The following is a 19,406-nucleotide window of genomic DNA, read 5'->3' on the forward strand; positions in this document are numbered from 1 at the left end:
GGAAAGCGCAGTGTTAAAGGTAGACTGACGGCATCAAACGAGTCGCAGGGAGCCGCTGAATCCAGGGGATGCAAACCAATGGCGTGTGAAGTCCCTAAGAGACCTAATGTCAGCAGTGGACGTTTAACCGGTTGATGACGATGACACAATAAAGAATACAAATAAAACTGACCTTAATACGGCCAGTGTTGATCAAGTACTGGGCCATGCTCTTGACGATGATGTCGAAGAAGAAGCCGGAGTACTGCATGAACTTGTGGCTCAATAGGAAGTCCTGCTGGCTCAGCGCCAAGAACTGGTGCAGTGGAGCCGTCAGCACACAGTGCAGCTTCAAATCCACACAGCTGAACACGTACTACACAGCAATAAATTGACAACATTATTCAGACGGAAGGACCAATATTTTTTTTCACATGATTATTGACCGAGCGAAACAAGGTCTCTGAGTCTACTTAAGTCAAATTGCACTTGTCCGTCCGTCGAAACTTCTGAATTACTGAACGTAATTACTTCAAATTAAACACAATATTATGTAAACTGGCCTTCAGCCTATTGCATAAAAAATATAAAGGGGAGCTCCCATACGAAATGGGGGCTTTAAAGTGGAGATTGAATTCGATGCTGTATGTAAAAAACGAACACAATTAGAAACTGAAACTTGTGAATAATTTCGTTTATATCCTGCACTTGAGCAACAAATACTAAAATTAGATAAATATTATAAAGAAACGATATTATTTTATTTTTAATCAGTATTTTTAACATAACTTTACAATAATGTTAATAGATGGCGCTGTTAACATTGTGAAACTATCGGGAAGTGGCAAACCACTAGTTATAAGAGTGTTAGCCAACCAGATGTGATTGCGATCATGACACTGTAGTTAGCTGTAAAAGTTTGGTACTAAGCCACAAGGTTTACTTACCTTGACATAGCTGTCAAGTAGGTCCTTCCTCCCGTAATCATGTATTAAGTGCACAAAATGCACGATTAATTTCACCACTTGAAATCCCATATCCTGCGTGTAACCTTTTTCGATTGTCTGAAAAAAAACTTTCATAAATGATAGGTCAAATCTAGTAATCAGAAAAAAGAATAGTAATTGATTTTAGTAAATCTGCGATTTATTGAGTGAATGTCGTTAACAATATTCCTCAGCTTCTTCCGCCTAAAACTCGGATAAGGCTGAATGCATATTGCTGCAGTATGAAGCGACGCAATCATAACCGACCTTATATTTTACGTACTACTCTATCCACGGAAAAAGTTAGTACGGAAAACATAGCTCGTTTGTTATTGGTTGGTCACTCAAAATGGTTAACGCCCACTGACTTTTTGTCTTTGTTATTTGTATTACGTAACAGCGAAAGCCATATATTAACTTATCTCGTGGATAAAGTACAGCCACAGAGGCTGGCGACAAAACGGGGGCAAGCTGGTTTTGATGAGCCAGTCGATTTGGGCGGATAAGTTATGAGTATGTTTGCGCAATGCGCGCACAAGAAAAATAAAACACAAGTAGAGAAGAATAGAAACTCACCATGAGATCAAAGAGCTGATTGAATATCGTAGGAAGGAATGCCACAAGCGAACTCAAGTTGATGGCATGTGCGGCCTTGAGGGCGTTACACACGTCATGCCATGGCGGCGGGCTGGGCGAGGTGGGGGGCGAGCTGGTTTTGATGAGCCTCTCGATTTGGGCGAATAGGTTATGTAAGTGCATATCCCGGGTTGCGACCGTCGAATCGAGGACCAGTTGACATCGAAATAAAGGCTTTTCGCCTTCCACCCATACCACTTCTGGACCCGTATTCTGTAAGGAAATAAAATGAGGTTATGAATGTTATAAAAAGTTAAAAGAGGATTAAAATGAGCACCGTACTTTTCACAATGTAGCTTATTCTGTTGTACTTAATCGTCAGACTGAAATGACAGGTTTTGCAGGTAAGGCTAGCATTAGATTTAGACCTATCAATTTAGTTTAGTTTAAAGATGGTGTAGGTCCTACAACAGAACTAGCCACAATGTCATGCAAAACAGAAAGGCCTGTCAAACTCTTAATTTGTTACCAACTTGAAGTAAAGTCATAAAACAATGAATCTCAACAATAGACAACAATCGTGATGACATGGATAATTGGACACTATACGGTAATGTTGTATATAGTGTAATCTAATGGAATTGAAAGGACACTATAACAAGCGGTTTGGTGTCAAGTAAAATAACTTACCCCTTTCCCGAGTCCAAGTGGTTGAATTGACAAATATCCAGATGGCAAATGAGTAGCAATAGGTAAGTTGACTATTTCGTCTATGAATTTATCATTTTTCAACAATGGGACCCATGCATATCTAAAACAAACGAGTTTACACAATTTTGATTATATTTTTCTTTATAGACCTCTAAATCAACTCTAGATGACACTGAAGTGAATTAGAATTACCAGATGTCAGGTATAGAATAAACAGCGCTTGACTGTTATGTCACCAATGGTAAGTGGATCATAGAAGGGCATTGAAGTTTATTTATTTTATACCTAACCTTAATCCGTTTCTAGTTCTTACGCGGTATAGTAGGTATATGAATGTTATTTGACTGGCAACTACTACGGAACTCGGCAGGATTCCGACTTCCAAACCAGTGGTAGAAGAATTTGACGATTTAAAAGTACATGTAAAAAATTATTTGAATCAAAAATCTTCATATTTTTATTTCTATAACAAACTGAACAAACAATAATTTCTTATTTATCGATTAAGTGTTATTACAACCTACATGATAAATGCTCCTAAGTCCTAACATATAAAAAGGTCAAAGGTCAAACTTACCCTATACAAGTTTCTACATTAGTGTCGTTCTTTTTGGCGAGATCGCATGAGATGTGGTGAAACGTGAACAACAGGTGATGAGTCGGGGTGATGGTCGCTGGTAGACGGATCTTCGCCTCGTCGCTCCAGTTGGGGTTTGTGTTGTGGTGTAGAACCGAACAGCGGTACTGGGACGTCATTCCTATACGCCCGTATATAACCTGGCAACATAAAAAGTCTAGTAAAATTATATTTTTGTACTTGTAACTGTATGATGCCTGCGACTTCATCCACATGGACTACAGTGTTTTTGAAAATCCTATAAGGACTCTGATTTCCTGGGATTAAAGTAGCATTTTGTCCGTCTCTGAGATGCAAGCTACAGAGATAGCTTGTTCAAGTTGATGATGCCAGCTACTCCTTCAATGTGGATTCAGGTTTTTGAAACCCGAGACAAAGTAGACTATACTCCAGGATGCAAGCTACCTTTATTATAAACTAGCTGATGCCCACGACTTCGTACGCGTGGATTTACGTTATTCAAAATCTCGCGGGAACTCTTTGATTTTCTGGGATAAAAAGTAGCTTATGTCACTCTCCAGGTCATCAATATCATCAAAATGGGTTAAACGGTTAGGCCGTAAAAAGCTATCAGACAGAGAGACATACAGACACATTATCACATTTATTATAAGTATTGATAGTATGTAATAAATATAATTTATGTCAATATCTAACCTGTAACGGCTTTACATCGCCCATGTCGGATTCCTTCAGTTCTATCGAGCAAGCAATGTTCCTCGCTCTGACGAACATTTTCTGCGACTCGAAACTCAAAGACAGCGGTCGAACGTACAAATGGTGGATGTACGCGGCATACGGCTGCTCCGCTTCTTGGTTTAACGTCGCTAGCTCTAACGTGAGCGGCGATGAAGGTGGTAGCGGAAAAGGTTTTAATGCTGCGTATGCGCTTGTCATACAATCTAAAAACAATATAACTATGTAATAAATAAATTAAACGGATGGACCGTGAAAAGGTAACCGAGAGATACACTTTCCCATTTACAATGTTAGTAAATGCACGCGATTTCAAGATCTGCGGCCGCGTGGATTCAAGTTTCATAAAAAACTCGTGGGAACTCTTTGATTTTCCGATATCAAAAGTAGTGTCTATATCCGTCTCCGAGATTGAAGCTCTGTGCTATATCTACCAAATGTGATACCCGTGACTGCATTCATGTGGATTTAGGTTTTTTAAAAATCCCATGGGAACTTTGTGATTTTCCGGGCCAAAAAGCCTAACTTTAGCCTATGTCTGTCCCTGGGATGCTAGCTATCTTCCGTTACGTCAATGTTGGTTAAACGGAGGGGTCGTGAAAAGCTAGCAGACAGAAGACAGGCACACTTTTGCATTTATATTGTTATAGTAGGTAAGGATTTTTAATATTATAATCGCATCGCAGAACACATCGTACGTGCCGTATTTCATAGATGAATAAATGGGAATATCGTTATCATTATCATGTGAGATCTTCTTTAATATAGATATTAAAGAAGATCTCACATGATAATGATAACGGTTTTGGTTAGAACCAAAACCGGTGTAAAGATTTTGACGCATGTTTACGTAATTTATTTATTTATTTTGACAGTCAATAAGAGTAACATGCTACCTATTTTGAATAAATCATTTGACTTTGGCTTTGATTTTAATGCTCAAACTAGTTATCTCACTCAACATCTATCATTCCCATAATCCTTAGGGAGGTTTCAGAACAAATCGAGTCCCATAGGAGTGAGAACTGATGTTGAAAATTGTTTTTTACTTAACCAGAAACAATAATTTTAAAGTAAAAGAATTAAATATAAAACAGAAAAGTATTGACATAATCAGCAAAAATTTCTTAAGACAGATGCATGTACCGGATAAACGAGCTAATAGGGTTTCCTCTTTAAGTAGGAGGAATCCTTATGTTCTAATAATGTTAGTGCAAGTTAATGCATATTAATGTTATTATTTGCTATTCATCCATAATTTTATATGTACATAAATTTCGTGATTATACCAAATTGCCATGAGATTCTGGTCTTACTATATACAAGTAGATGTTCTATTTCACGAAAACTGTTTGGCTATGTTTGGGTGAGTGCACACGTACACATTGTTATAGTGTGTGAGGCGCTCAGTTTCGACCACGACGTGGTCGTTACGCACACAAAGGCGTTAACGCTTATCAGTACACTCACTACTACAATCAAGGCCGAGCGGTCATCGTGAAATAGAACATCTATATGTACTAGATTTGCCGTGACTATGCAAAAGTTCTTGTAAAAGTTCGAAAAATATAAGTTTCTAATCTATGGTATATACATACTAGGTATTTGTTCCACACTCTGTTGTATATTGATGCTGAGCCATCCCGGTATCACAGCTAACTTGGCGAGTTTTTCAGGTTTTCGATAGTCAGAGAGTATTTTTAGTAAGTCTTCATCAGACATTTTGTTCGGCTCCTGGCGGTAGATTGCAGGAAATTCGGGAGTGGTATCCAAATCATTGCTATACATTCTGTAAGCAAAACAAAACAAACATACAAATTCGAAATTAGGAGCGATTACTTAGTCGTTTCTTATATTCGGGTACCCGAATAAGTACCCCGATTCGGGGAACCAAGATGTTTTTTGCAATAGCTACGATGACGGAGTCTATATACTTAATATCAATCATTTGTTAAGCTAAATCCTAAAGGCATCCGAATGAATAAATGATTAAATGTTTTGCCATTAATACCATTTAAAAATACACATTGAATTACCGGATTACCTATATACCTAATTGACCTGAATTATATAAACGTAGGTACCGGAGACAAATCTTAGACTTATTATTAAGAACTAGACTTATTATATAATCGTTTAAAGAAAACTATTAAAGTTATAGATCATAACATACTTAAATAGAGGTTTTGCAGCCCAAGCAAAAGGCATCCTATAGTTTCCGACCCGATTGGCGTAAGATTGGACCGTTTTATGAACTTTGAGTCCTAATCGAGGATCCTTAGTAGCTTTCATATACGGCTCGAGCACCTGACTCACGTGACCTTGCAAGATTTTGTCGATTTTTACTACTAAAAATAAATCGGGATGCGGATTGTTTACCGACATCACTACCTGAAACATTACAAAATATATTAAATACAATCAAATCACATCCTTTCGATACAGAAATAAGCCACTCACCATGCCCAACACTTACGGCGATTACGCACTGCATTTCCGTCATCCGAGTTCTATCCGTCATCCGTGAGAATACCAGCAATTATTTATGTCATAAGCTTACCATACAAAACAAAAAGGAACGTATTTTCACGCACTCGGATCGGATGAGTGTGTAATCGCCGTTAAGATATTCAAAAGTTTTTTTTTGTGCCACGGTGTCATTGTAAGTTTGCGACTATAACGTCTTAAACGTCACACATAGCCGTCGCCGTGTTTCTGTGACAAGAAGTTTCTTTTCTTTTTAAGGGCTGATTAATTAATTGACAAATAATCTTTATCTGAGGAATAAAGATATTTTATAAGAAATCTTTATTATAATGAGCTGATCGCTCATTACAGGTACAACCACACAGTACGATTATTTTAGTAGATACTGAAAGCTCGCTTCTTCATCTTAATTCGTTCTCTATCTTACACTACATCATCACTTACCAACAGTTGCGATTACAGTCAAGGGTTAACTTGGATCTGGATTTTTAAAAAACAGATGCTGCCGAAATCCTATTTTTAGTATGGGAAATTTCGATTCCCGCAGCGCATTCTGTGCTAAATAAAATAGTTACGTTCTAATTAATTAATTATTTATTATATTATAATGTTACCTGTCGTTTTGATTTGAACCACTCATCCGGAATTTGTTTAACATCTAACTTAACGTCGTAGCTAAAATTTTCTACTAATGACTTTGTGCATTCGTTTTCTTTGACTAGATCCCTCACTGCGGGATGGTTTAAATCAAAATGGAAGTTCTCCGTGAGCTTGCGGCCGCTCCTCGCGTCGTATAGTGCAATGCTAGTGAAGTACGGCTCGACTTGACATAGGAGCTCCTTATCGCCGTCGATGGGCGCTTGTAACCTAAACTTTAAGCTTTCGCATTTGAGCAAGATTCTTTGGCCAAAATGTTCTCTGTAAAAAAAATGTCATTGGTGTGTGCTTGTCATTTAAAGCATGGTTATAACGCGTAAAATTTAACTCCTCACGCACCATTTTAATTTTTTGTGTCAAATTTCATATCAAAAGTCCGATTTTAGTCCTTATTTTAAAGGTAAACCGTACTTTTGACGACAGTTGACCCATAGAGTTAAAATAGCGCGTGAGGAGTCATTTTGTATGGACTATATGACTCGTAGTTCACTCCAGCAATTCACGGGACTGCGATTACTTTACATGACACACACACATTCTAAACCAGTGGTGGATTTACTTGACGATTAAAAGCACAAGATTACAATACGTACTTGAAAGGTTCCAACTGTGGCTCAGGCGATGGTGTTCTTTTGTAAGGTAAAGTGAATATATTAGAGCGGCACTCGTTACGGGCCGCCGCAATAGACAGGTCGGTTTCCCTAGAGTACCGCAATAGGAGTGGGTTCATACTGTGTTCCAGGCCCTTCAGTGTGCCGTATGTAGGGGGCGGAGGCTCTGCTGTTAGAGATATATCCGTATCTGAATAAACAAGATAAAATAACTGTATTCCGACAGTAAACTTCACCCTGACCTGACGTGACCTTAAATAAGCTGAACCTATTTTAGGATAGTTGGTGGCACGAAACAAGGAGGCCTTTCGCAATTTTTGTTTGTTACGAAATATACGCCATATTGGATTTTTATGACGGCATAATAATACAATATGAGATTGAGAAATACTCCTACACAAGTGTTTAGCTAATCTGACATTTCACGACATGAGAATATTGCAGTGCATTTATTTAAACAGGAGGTGCATATAGGTACTGAAAAGATTTACATTGATAAAATTATCAGTCAGATACGAGTAGGTATACTAGTTATATACAAAGTTTTATATAACAACCTGTATAGTGAACTAGGACACACCTTTATCCAGCACTTCTTCAACCTGGTGAGATTCTTGGTCCTGGTTCTTTTTAAGTGCTGCATTGAATGCATTGATCCAATCATTCATCTCTTCCTCAGTGTCTGTCGCAAACGTGTAACCTTTGTTGCCTGACATTCGCAGCTCGAAACAAAATCTCCCGCGTTTTGGATTCTGAAATTTCAATAAATATTTTATTTTTGTATTCTTAAATATGCATCCCGAAAGCGGTGTTGAGACACATTTTGGATGTTGAATACCTTAATACTTATTCCTATGCACTGAAATAAAAAAAGAGTCACCTAAATGGTTTAGGTAAATATTTAGGGTAAATATGATAATTTTGTTTTTTTTAAGATTTACGGTAGTTGTAAACGAGACGAGAGATCTGGGTTTTTCATCATTCCTCGAGACCCGGCATATTATTTAGAGTAGGTAATGTGTACCTGCATAGATTTTCGATCCCCGATAATTCTAAAATCATAGGATCATTTTTATAAACGCAAGAATAAGCTTAATGATTTACTTACAATACCTAAATATAATAGTAAACAGTTGTTACAGTACTAAGCCTTAATCTATTGCGCAAACTACATAAACGAAGGTAAATATAAATAATTATCTAAAGAGCCTGACTTTAATAGACATGCAATATTTATCGATTATTTATTATCGTTCACAGGTATTTAAAATATTTGCCGAAGACTTACGGATGCAAAGAATAAAACTGTAGGTTAAACAAAGTGCGTGCCAGTTGCACTCTGTTACGCTCTAAATGCTTTACAAGTCTAAGCCCTCTTACATTTTAATGCTTTCTAATACTTAGATATTGTCATTTGTAGTTTTTACTAGAATAATAATTTGTAAGCTATAAATGCATACATTTTATGTTTTCAGAAATAATATGAATTCAGCTGAGATTGTTTTGGAAGTGGAACCCAGTACCCACCGAATTATTATCCCAATTACGATCCTCAGCAATGAGGAAACACGATGTAGAGGAGTAGGTGAGATTTTAATGAAAACTAGCCTATTCCCGCCACTTCGTCCGCGTGGACTACAAAAATTTCAAATCCCAATTTTACCACTTTATGGGTTGTATTTTCAAAAATCTTTTCTGAGCGGATGATTGCATGCCAAATTTTAGCCCCACCCGTCTAGTAGTTTGAACTGAGCGTTGATAGATCAGTCAGCTTTTCCTTTTATATATCAACATTGAGGTATTCTGGAGCTTTATACAACCCAAAGTTATGATAGCTTAATCCTTACAATAAAATTTTATTCAGACTAAAAACGGAAGGAATCAAAAGTACCTATGCAATGTAAGTTTTAAGTAGCAAATAGAATTTTATATTATAAGTAAAAAAAAATAATATATAAATTACCTTTACAACATCTGAACAAAAGTCCATAACGATTGTAAGCTTCGTATCTGTTTTCTTTTCATCTTTATAAACTTCGAGTATATAGGCGCCATCCGCTTCTCTAACCATTGAGCAGAAACGTTTCTTAAAGGATTTTGAAGCAAGATTGCTAAATATTCTATCTGAGCCGATTTCGGGTCCTTTGAGCAAGTATCCTTCTTTGGTTCCAATGTCGATCTTCGCTTGAGCGTCATGTTCGTTTTCTGTTTCAGCGTCGATATCGAACACTTCTTCGGGCAGTTTATTGTTTATTGGCCTGTTGATACAAATGTGTAAACAACATATTTTCACTAAGGTAGCAATTATACAATATTTTTAGATCCCTTATGATGGGATTTTTATTATGTGTGGAAAGATAACATTGGGTACATGTTTACATACAAATTTTTTCTAAGTTTTACAGATAATTCGAAACATACTCTAATGGCAATACTTATACGTACGTACGTACATATACAAAGTAGTGTACTGATAGTAGCAATATTATGTAGAGTTATCAAAGAATTATGTTGTAACAAATTAAAGTAATTCATTGAGGCACTATGAAGTAGGTACATTATAGCTATTCAGAAAAATGCCGATAACGAATTTGTAACCACAGTTATCATATTTCATTGCAGGGATTACCCAGTTGAAATATTATGTCACCAATACAAAGTTCTCCAACCATGAGTAACTTCCCTGTATTCAAAATTAGAAGTATTTAATTATTATTATTACTAATGTACCTAGTTATTGTCATCAGCTTCATCACATTAAATCCAGGTCATGCTGTACCTACTTCGGATTCAAGGGCAAGTACCAATTTCAGTTTAAGTAGTATTTTTTTGAGTAGTATGGATATTATTATATATTTATAAGTAAATAAATAATACAGTATTTCTATCTATCTATCTACATTATGCTTTCGCTAGTACAGATCCATTCCCTATTTTGTGATGCTTGCCATTAAAGTTCTACCCAACAGCATAACAGATAAACTAAAACTATTACAATTGTAGGTACAACAATATTACTATTTTTAGTATAAACAGTTTGCGTTATTTTTCAATAGAAAGGATGTGACTCATATACTGTGTGATAATGAAAAAATAACCTTTGAAAATAAAATCACTGCTCATGGCCGTGAAAAATATGTTAATTAATTCGCTAATGAGATTCTGGGTTATTAGTATCATTTAAAAATATTAGATGCAAGCGTTTACATTAACCTTTGCAAAATATTAATAATTTTGATTACACCTGATGTGTGTTACATCATTGTGTTCACAGTTCAAGGAACATACTACTCTCTAACGAGAAATTATGTGTGCTAGCGTTGGGTGGAAATTTCATCTGCAGGAAAAATATGGTAATAAATATTGAAAAAGATATTGTAGGTATGTTCTGCCGTCTAGGTCGCGCTCTTCAGTTAAATCTAAATCTTGTACACCGATTATGATAAAACATGTCTCATTTGTCAATCAGCGATATAAAAACTTTAATAAAACCATTGTTTTTTCTGTAGTATTATTAATGATGCATAAATAATATTATTTATGTGATTGAATAATTGTTATCCTTATAGTACACATCATAGTAATATAATTAAGACAGAAGCATACTTATAGCATGACTTATATGATTATGGAATTATACTACAAACTGACAATCCATCACATTGTCTTTGGTCATTAGAACACTAGGGTTTTTTTGCCTTAAAACGCGTCTTTAAGTCGCATGTATCTAAAACAATCGACCAACAGAGACGCCTAGAAGGAACAATTGTATGGTGTATGAGAGGTGAGATGTTGGAGGAACCATTACAACCTATGAAACTTATATGTTTCTGATTTTATTAAACCAATTATAGAATTGTACATAAATAAGGAAAATACTTTACCTAGGCAAGTTGAGATAAGAACCAGAATAGCTATTGTACTTGTAATGAACAAGATTCCAACTGGAGGCGTAGCTGAGTAGGGCCTGCCTTGTGAGTAGGGGACATGTTGCAGCTGTTCTAACATCAGGAACTGCTGTGGTAACTGTCCTCCAACGTCTAGGCAGAACTACACTCTACAGATAATACAGCAACATCATATATTACAGTTTTCCATAGTAGGTACAGTAGCCGGCAGGAAATATTGTACATCAACTATTAGAAAGAGGTTTCTGCTTCGTAGAGCGTTGTCTCTGTCATTCATACCTATGTGACGTTTTGTTGGTCTCAACGACAGAGACAACGCTCTACGAAACCGCTATCTAAAGGTTGATGTACATTATTTTCTGCCAACATAGTAGGTACATTAATAGTGCAACAGGTGGGGTTTGTACCACCTTTCAGAATTCAGTCCTTACAGTTTTTGGTAGTTTTTTTACAGTTATTTTTAATTAATTGTGATAAAATTTGGTACAGAGTTAGCTTATATCCTAGGGATGGACATACACTACTTTTTATCCCGGAAATTCAAAGGGATTCCTAAAGGCCCATCCGTTCAACTGATTTAATATGAAATTTGGTACAGAGATAGCTTACATCCTGGAAATTGACAGAGGCAACTTTTAATCCCGGAAAATCAAAGAATTTCTACAGGATTTTGAAAAACCTAAATCTATACAGACGAAGCCATGGACATCGTCTAGTTGAGAATAAATAACATACATACCGACACATCATCTGATGGATAAAGGAGTATATCTCTTAGTGGATCATTTAATAACAATGTTTTGTTCTCCTGAATATATTTCTCAAAATCAAGTGCAGTTGTTTTGTTACTGAGTACATTCTGAAAAATGATGATTTTTGTTAGCAATTTCAAACCATTTTTTAATAAAGTAAAGCAAAAAATAAAGCAGTCTTAATTAAAATACTGTGCAGGTTATAGTATTGGAATTGAAACCAGCTTTTTACTACTTTATAATGCCCAATGACAGGACAGCCATGTTTGGACTTGTATCTTTTCAAGTTTCAATATTTTTTTGTAATAGTATAAAAAGGATTTTACTTTAAACAATCTTACTCATTGACAAGTTAGCAGTTGACTTGAAGTGCTAAGTGACAATTCAGTATATTGATGGATACTGGCTAGCAAAGGGATAGGCTAATCTGTTTCTATGTATCATCATATTGGAACACTAATTTATTTGCTTTGCCAGTACTGTTGTAACTAGCCACAGCCACAAACTTGGAATAGCTAAATGCTGCATGTTTATTAAAAAACCGGCCAAGTGCGAGTCAGACTCGCGCAATGAGGGTTCCGTACGTACTACAGTCGTATTTTTTCAACATTTTGCAGGATAATTCAAAAACTATGATTAAAAAAATCTGTTTTAGAATGCACAGGTGAAGACCGTTCATATGATACCCCCACTTGATATAGTTATCTTACTTAGAAAATTGAAAATACTAATTATTAGGTCATGACCACAATTTAATTTTTTTTTGTGTGATGTAACCACAAATTCACGGTTTTCAGATTTTTCACCAAATGTCAGCTATAAGACCGCTAGAAGACTGTAGGTAGGTACTACCAAATTTCATGATTCTAGGTCAACGGGAAGTACCCTGTAGGTTTCTTGACAGAAAGACAGACAAACAGACAGACAGACAGACAACAAAGTGATCCTATAAGGGTTCTGTTTTTTCTTTTGAGGTACGGAACCCTAAAAAGTATCAAAACCAACTGAGCCTATTTTTTTCTACCTACAATGTTTGTGCAGGTATGCATACAGGCAAAATGGAGCTGTGTAGCTAGAGTATTTTTCAATTAGGTTCAAATGATAGGAAAATACTGAGATTTTGGCATATGAGACTAAAATATTTTGAAATTAAAATTTATAAAACATGAACATTCAGAGTTATACCTGATAACCTGAATAATATTTAGCTGTACTTACAGTTTTAAAACAGCTCACAATGGCTAGTGTTATGTAAATAATATGTTATGTCTGGTATGCTTGTACTAATTATTATGACGGCATTGTTTCCCAAGACATGTATCATATTTGAGGCTAATAGAAATATCCTAAGTAGGTACTTATATCATTATGTATTTGTACCATTGTAAATGTTTGATGAAACAACTTTTATTAGCTGAACTGCTGAAGTTACATTGGAGTAAGTATGTCTCCGCTTCTATATACCAATCTTTAGAAACAAAATTATCTAGGTATTTTAAAGGGATGTATGTATTTGGGACAACCAGCTTTTTCATACTTTAAAGAACGCTCTGTAGTACCACAAGTAGTACCTAGTCAAAAGGGTCATCAATTGGGTGTTTTCTCAACGAAGACTTTTCATAGTAAATAGAAAGCTTCGAAATACATCTTGTTTTAGCACAAATATTTACCTCGTATTCAGCGCCATTCTTCTTATTCCTAGAAATCACTGGAGGCATTCTGAATTATTCACAATGCGACATCACTGTAAAGTATCAGTTACAATTTTGTATTTGAAATTGTTACATTAGTAACATTTTATTTATAAAATATACCACTTATCACAACATAAAACACCGAAAACCCAAACCGTATGCTGAGCAAAAATTAGTAACGATTTGACTGCATTTGACAGTTGAATTGAATGTCAAAGGATCGGTGCATTACGATAAAGCTGGCTATACATGATCAAGTTTGTAGCGGATTTAAAGCGGCCTCCAGCAAAGAGTATATAATCATTCCAACTTCTTTGGTGAACCCAACTTGTTGGGCTATGTTGGCAGAACTGTTTTTCTGTCAGTTGAAGCATGCCTTCTATTTCATACTTTTCATTTTTGTAGCCAGGAACATAGATAACACACTATATACCAGAGACAGGAAGCCCCGTTGGCCGTTTCTTAAAAGGTACCGTAAAACGGGGTGAATAGGAACCGGGGTGTGAATAGGGACAAAACTGGGAATGAGATTTGAAGGTAAAAATAATAGGTACCCAAAACAGCTTAGAATTTTGGTAGCATTGTTTTTCCCTATAGTAGACTATTTGATCTTTTATTTGGCAACACTGAACCAGAGACAAATTGACATTAAAATAACGAAAGCGTCATTGCAAAAACGTTGTTCAAAACACGCTAAGCCGTAGGTCTCAAAACTTTGGTTACTTTGACGCAGTACGAGAATAAAACAGTACAAAAACTATTAGAAATCATTAAACATTTATCTAAGAGGCGTCACAAAAGCAGATTTGTCTAAATGTTACATATTTTTCTGTAAAAAGAAAAAATTGGAAACCAAGTGGTTTTGGCTTTGCCATGGGGATTATAGGTACGGGAAAGGGGTGGATAGGAACGCTATACTTACTGAATTGGAACGAATCAAGGTTAAATAGGAACAGTAAGGTTTATATAGGGACAGGGCTGTCACTTTAAATATTTAATTAAATTGTTCAAAAAAAATCTTCCTTCTTGTGTAGTCGACTAGTAAAATTTAGTTAAATGGCATTTTACTGTTTAATATTGATAAATAAATAAATAAATAAAAATATTTTTTATTCAATTAAACTTTTACAAGTATAGGTAACTACACTACTTGTAACAGTTTAATTAAATAAAAAATATTTTTATTTATTTATTTTTGAATCGTCAAACCACTGATTCGGAATGCCAGCAACCAGCAAGAAACTCGGCGGTTGCTTTTTTTTAAAGATTTGATACCTACTATGCCATCTATAATAACATAAAATATAGCCTATGTTACTTCTGAATAAAATAGCTATAGAATATGGTGAAAGAATTCTCAAAATCAGTCCAGTAATTTCAGAGTTTATCGATTACAAACAAACAAGTCTTCACTTTCCTAATCTAAATATATAAAAGGAAAAGGTGACTGACTGACTGATCTATCAACGTACAGCTCAAACTACTGGACAGATCGGGCTGAAATTTGGTATGAAGATAACTATTAAGACATAGGCATCCGCTAAGAAAGGATTTTTGAAAACTCAACCCCTAAGGGGTTGAAATAGGGGTTTGAAATTTGTGTCGGACGAAGTCGCGAGCATAAGCTAGTTTTGTAATATTAGAGGATAGACTAACTTGTGTTTGACAACCCTAACCTTTTTTCCCTATTCACCCCTTTGCCATTCCGTTACACCCCGGATCAAGTATAAATAGGGACAGCATATATTTTGATTAAAATATACCAGTAATTTATCATTATTTTATATTTTTTGGATGTTTCCTTAGAATTCTTACAACCGGAGATGCTTACAAACAGTTAAAGCATCATAATTTGTACCAAAACATCCGTAAATTTCAATGCGAAGTTAGAATTCGTACCTATTCACCCCGTTTTACGGTACCTATCAAATGTTAATCTGTTGTATTAAGGTTGTATTGCATCAAAGAGTAAGTTATCACTACGTTTTAAGAGATGACGTGACTTCCATATAAAATAAAAAAAAACCGGGCAAGTGCGACTCAGGCTCGCGCAACGAGGGTTCCGTACTATAATCGTATTTTTCGACATTTTGCACGATAATTCAAAAACTATGATGCATAAAAAAAACACTGTTTTAGAATGCACAGGTGAAGACCTTTCATATGTTACCCCACTTGATGTAGTTATCTTACTTCGAAAATTGAAAATAATAAATATTAGTTCATGACCAATCCAATCAATCCAATCCATCAGCCTGTTTGCGTCCACTGCTGGACATAGGCCTTTCCAAGAGCGCGCCACCAAACACGGTCCTCCGCCTTCCTCATCCAACCGCTCCCCACCACCTTCTTCAGGTCATCGGTCCAGCGGGCGGGGGGTCGTCCTACACTGCGCTTACCGGTACGCGGTCTCCACTCCAGAACACGACCACAGTTCATGACCACAATTTAATTTATTTTGTGTGATGTAACCACAAATTCACAGCTGTTTTCAGATTTTTCCCCGAATGTTTGCTATGAGACCTAGTTACCTACTTGCCAAATTTCATGTTTCTAGGTCAACGGGAAGTACCCTGTAGGTTTCTTGACAGACAACAAAGTGATCCTATAAGGGTTCCGTTTTTCCTTTTGAGGTACGGAACCCTAAAAAGCGAAAATGTATGAAATGAAGGCAATGCTGCAATACTAATATTACGACACAACAGATATGCCACAGATATGTCCAGATATGCAACTAGCGTGGCGCCCTCAGTAGGTCTCGCTCAAGAAGAAGTACCTACTTACTTGTGAAATGTTATTCCGTCTATTTTACGTTCGCTTCGGCTATTGTAGCCTAGTATACTGCAACCCACCATTGCACAATAACTTCAAAAACAAAAAACAACAAAACGAATCAATAATTATTTATTTACAATACTTGAGTCAACATAACCTCACTTCACGTTGTTTGCCAAAATCTCACGTACAAATGTATTTTGGCAAACAAAAAAAAGTGGCCACGGTGATAAGGACAAAACATAATCATTTTGTCACGTTCTAATAAGAGCTCAAATGCATTTAGCTATCTTGCTCTAAGTCTAACAGTAAGTGTCACAACTCACAATAGGGAGGGCTACTTCTAATAGTCCTTGTTCTGAGATATGCAGTACACTGCGTTTCTGTCAGTGTTAATGTAGTATTGATGTGCCTCCGGAAAACATACAGCATTTATGTATGAAGAAGCAATTATGTACTCACCGCATATATGCGCGCTTCATCCATAAACATGTATATTCCTATGCAATAATGTAGTTTACCTTACCGGATATAGGGGCGCTAGTGTCTCACCCAGCAAGGCAGTGAGCCGCTGCCATCTTGGATGTCATAGCGTTGTGTACTTTCGCCGCGTGCGCGTCGAATCTAAAATTATATCGTTAATCCGTCTTCCTTTGCAAAAAAATTATTTTCAATAAGTGCAATAAATGTGATAATACGGTGATCATGATATATATTTTCTTATTATTTCGTAATATTACCGTGGGGACATTTTGGTTGGACCCCACGTGCGCGAACAATGTCGATAGGCTACGTAAGCTAATCGATCTGGTGTTTCGCGCTTATTGGTGCCTGAGAGGGCTCTTGAAAAAGGGGATACCTCGACATCCAGCAGCGATTCAAGCAACGAGCAGGATTGATAGTGACTCCCGAGAGAAACGGCGAGAAATTACCAGGTAACGATCGATCCTCGGATCGATGCGTTATACAACCAGGTGAGTTTTCTTACATATCTTATAATGCATTTACCATATTGTGTATCTAATGCAAATGAGATGCTAATTGAGAAACCAAATTAAACAAATGGCGATTTGGTTGACGAACGTGTCGACACCGACACCGAAATCTAAATCTGGATCTAGGTTTCTTTAATACAAATTTTGGCGAGGAAAAGTCCCAATGGTTACCTATAATCGGTTATTGAATCTATTTATTTTATGTACAAAGTTAATTGAGTGCAATTTAAATTTTACGCCAGTGAATCGAATGATAACATTTTATCTCGCCCACGTGGCGAGATGTTGGTTATAACAAGACATTGGTTAAATTGCTCATTTAAAGGGGTTTCGTAAACTGAAAATAACGGAGAACTGTACTCACTAAACAATAGCTAACACTTATTTGGCCCCACTGAGGACATCATGGCCGTTACCACCAATGCTTTATTATACCAAACAGAACTCAGTTAAGAATCCAGATACCCCCTTTAATAAATGACTGAAACATTCAGATGATAAAGTCGCCCTTTGGTCTAAGTATCTCCTGCATTTTTATTCTTTTGAATATAATGATTAGCAATAAAGATGGTTAAATAAATAAATAACATTCAGCAAATCATCTTTGTCTTAAAAATTATCAGAACAAACTTTACAAATTGTTTGGGTAACAGGCGAATGTATAGCATAATATATTATGTAAGGCGCAGGAGATGAATATCAGACAGAATTTTCATGGAGATGTTTATTTTAAATACTCTAAGGAAATTTTGGATACGGTATTTGCATATGTCAAAAGTGAATGGTTTCTCAGTGATGGCTGAATGGAGGGTCTTCCACTGGAAGCCTCTCGGACCTCACATATCTGATATGTGAGGTCCGCACCCTTTGTTAGTTTTGGGTGTGATAACCATTTTAAATTATTGATTAAGCTGGAAAAGTACGTCAAATCATTGTGACGTCACATGCCAGTGTTTCATGGGGCCTCGCGTGCTGAGCGTGTGTTTTAACGCTTTATAGGATACTGATTTGACTAGTTGTCAAATACCGGATTGGCTTTTAACAATAGTGACGAGGTTCTTTTTGGATAAAGCAACACTCACTGCGTTTATGCAATCCCCTGGTGGCCCATATTTATAAATATTACAGCTATAAATGCCTACAATCGAAAAACCTATCCAACACAATATGTTACAGGTTATGTAATGACATTCTAATATCGTTGGCAAGCTTTTGGTGCAAACAGTTTTTGTAAATGTCAATTACGGTATTTCGAATACCCTAATACAAGAAACTACCCCCGGTAATGCCCACAAAACAAATAATGCAACATGCAACCTGGTCACCTGTCACGACTTAAATGACACAAGAATTACTGGACCAAAACTAGTAGAAGTGGTTCACAAGGAAATGCCCAGTTTTATCTCCGAGCTTTTTCTGCGGAAGGAAAACGTTGGATCGATGCGTCTGATTTTCGACCCTCGAGAACGAAACAAATTTGTGAAACAAAACTATCCCGTCTGATTTGTCATACCGGTTCGTAGCTTTCTACAACAAAAGTTGGACAACCTGTCTAATTTTTGGGTCTGGCGGCAGCGCCCCATCTGTAACATGCTCGGTTGCGGAAACCTTGCATGCGAAGGAATGTCGAGTGCTAGTCTACCTAGACGACTTCCTTCTGGTCAATCAAGACCAATCCAAGTTATGTCTTCAGGCTGCGGAAGCCGTGAGGCACTTGGAACTTCTGGGCTGGCAATTCTGGTCAACTAAGACCAATCCAGGTTATTCCTTCACGCTGCGGAAGCGTGAGGTCCTTGGAACTTCGGGGCAGGGGGATCAATTACCAAAAGCCAACGTCCATACCATGTTGAAGACACCGGTTCTCGTCCGATCACCGAAGTTAAGCAACATCGGGATCAATTACTAAAAGTCAATTCTAACACTCACACAAGACCTACAATAC

General features: G+C 36.6%; 1 protein-coding gene across 2 annotated transcripts in view; it reads right to left on the reverse strand.

Moving 5' to 3' along the window:
• The window catches only part of Ziz (dedicator of cytokinesis protein Ziz), a 63,198-nt gene extending 49,316 nt beyond the window's left edge, over positions 1 to 13,882 (reverse strand). Inside the window, exons 1-15 of one of the 2 annotated variants that reach the window (XM_034972738.2) lie at positions 13,671 to 13,882; positions 11,988 to 12,107; positions 11,225 to 11,397; positions 9,304 to 9,598; positions 7,921 to 8,092; positions 7,323 to 7,530; positions 6,687 to 6,990; positions 5,759 to 5,976; positions 5,184 to 5,374; positions 3,547 to 3,791; positions 2,830 to 3,029; positions 2,232 to 2,352; positions 1,542 to 1,814; positions 927 to 1,043; positions 173 to 355 (exon numbers count right to left, since the gene is read on the reverse strand). In XM_034972738.2, the coding sequence (XP_034828629.1) occupies positions 173 to 355; positions 927 to 1,043; positions 1,542 to 1,814; positions 2,232 to 2,352; positions 2,830 to 3,029; positions 3,547 to 3,791; positions 5,184 to 5,374; positions 5,759 to 5,976; positions 6,687 to 6,990; positions 7,323 to 7,530; positions 7,921 to 8,092; positions 9,304 to 9,598; positions 11,225 to 11,397; positions 11,988 to 12,107; positions 13,671 to 13,718 (2,868 nt within the window). In that variant the 5' untranslated portion in view covers positions 13,719 to 13,882. Of the gene's footprint in view, positions 1 to 172; positions 356 to 926; positions 1,044 to 1,541; positions 1,815 to 2,231; positions 2,353 to 2,829; positions 3,030 to 3,546; positions 3,792 to 5,183; positions 5,375 to 5,758; positions 5,977 to 6,686; positions 6,991 to 7,322; positions 7,531 to 7,920; positions 8,093 to 9,303; positions 9,599 to 11,224; positions 11,398 to 11,987; positions 12,108 to 13,670 lie in introns of those variants that run through there. The other variant, XM_069503811.1, reaches the window with a different exon arrangement.
• Between the last annotated feature and the right edge of the window lie 5,524 nt (positions 13,883 to 19,406).

The sequence above is a fragment of the Maniola hyperantus genome, chromosome 1 (assembly GCF_902806685.2).
Source record: "Maniola hyperantus chromosome 1, iAphHyp1.2, whole genome shotgun sequence".
NCBI classification, from domain to species: domain Eukaryota; kingdom Metazoa; phylum Arthropoda; class Insecta; order Lepidoptera; family Nymphalidae; genus Maniola; species Maniola hyperantus.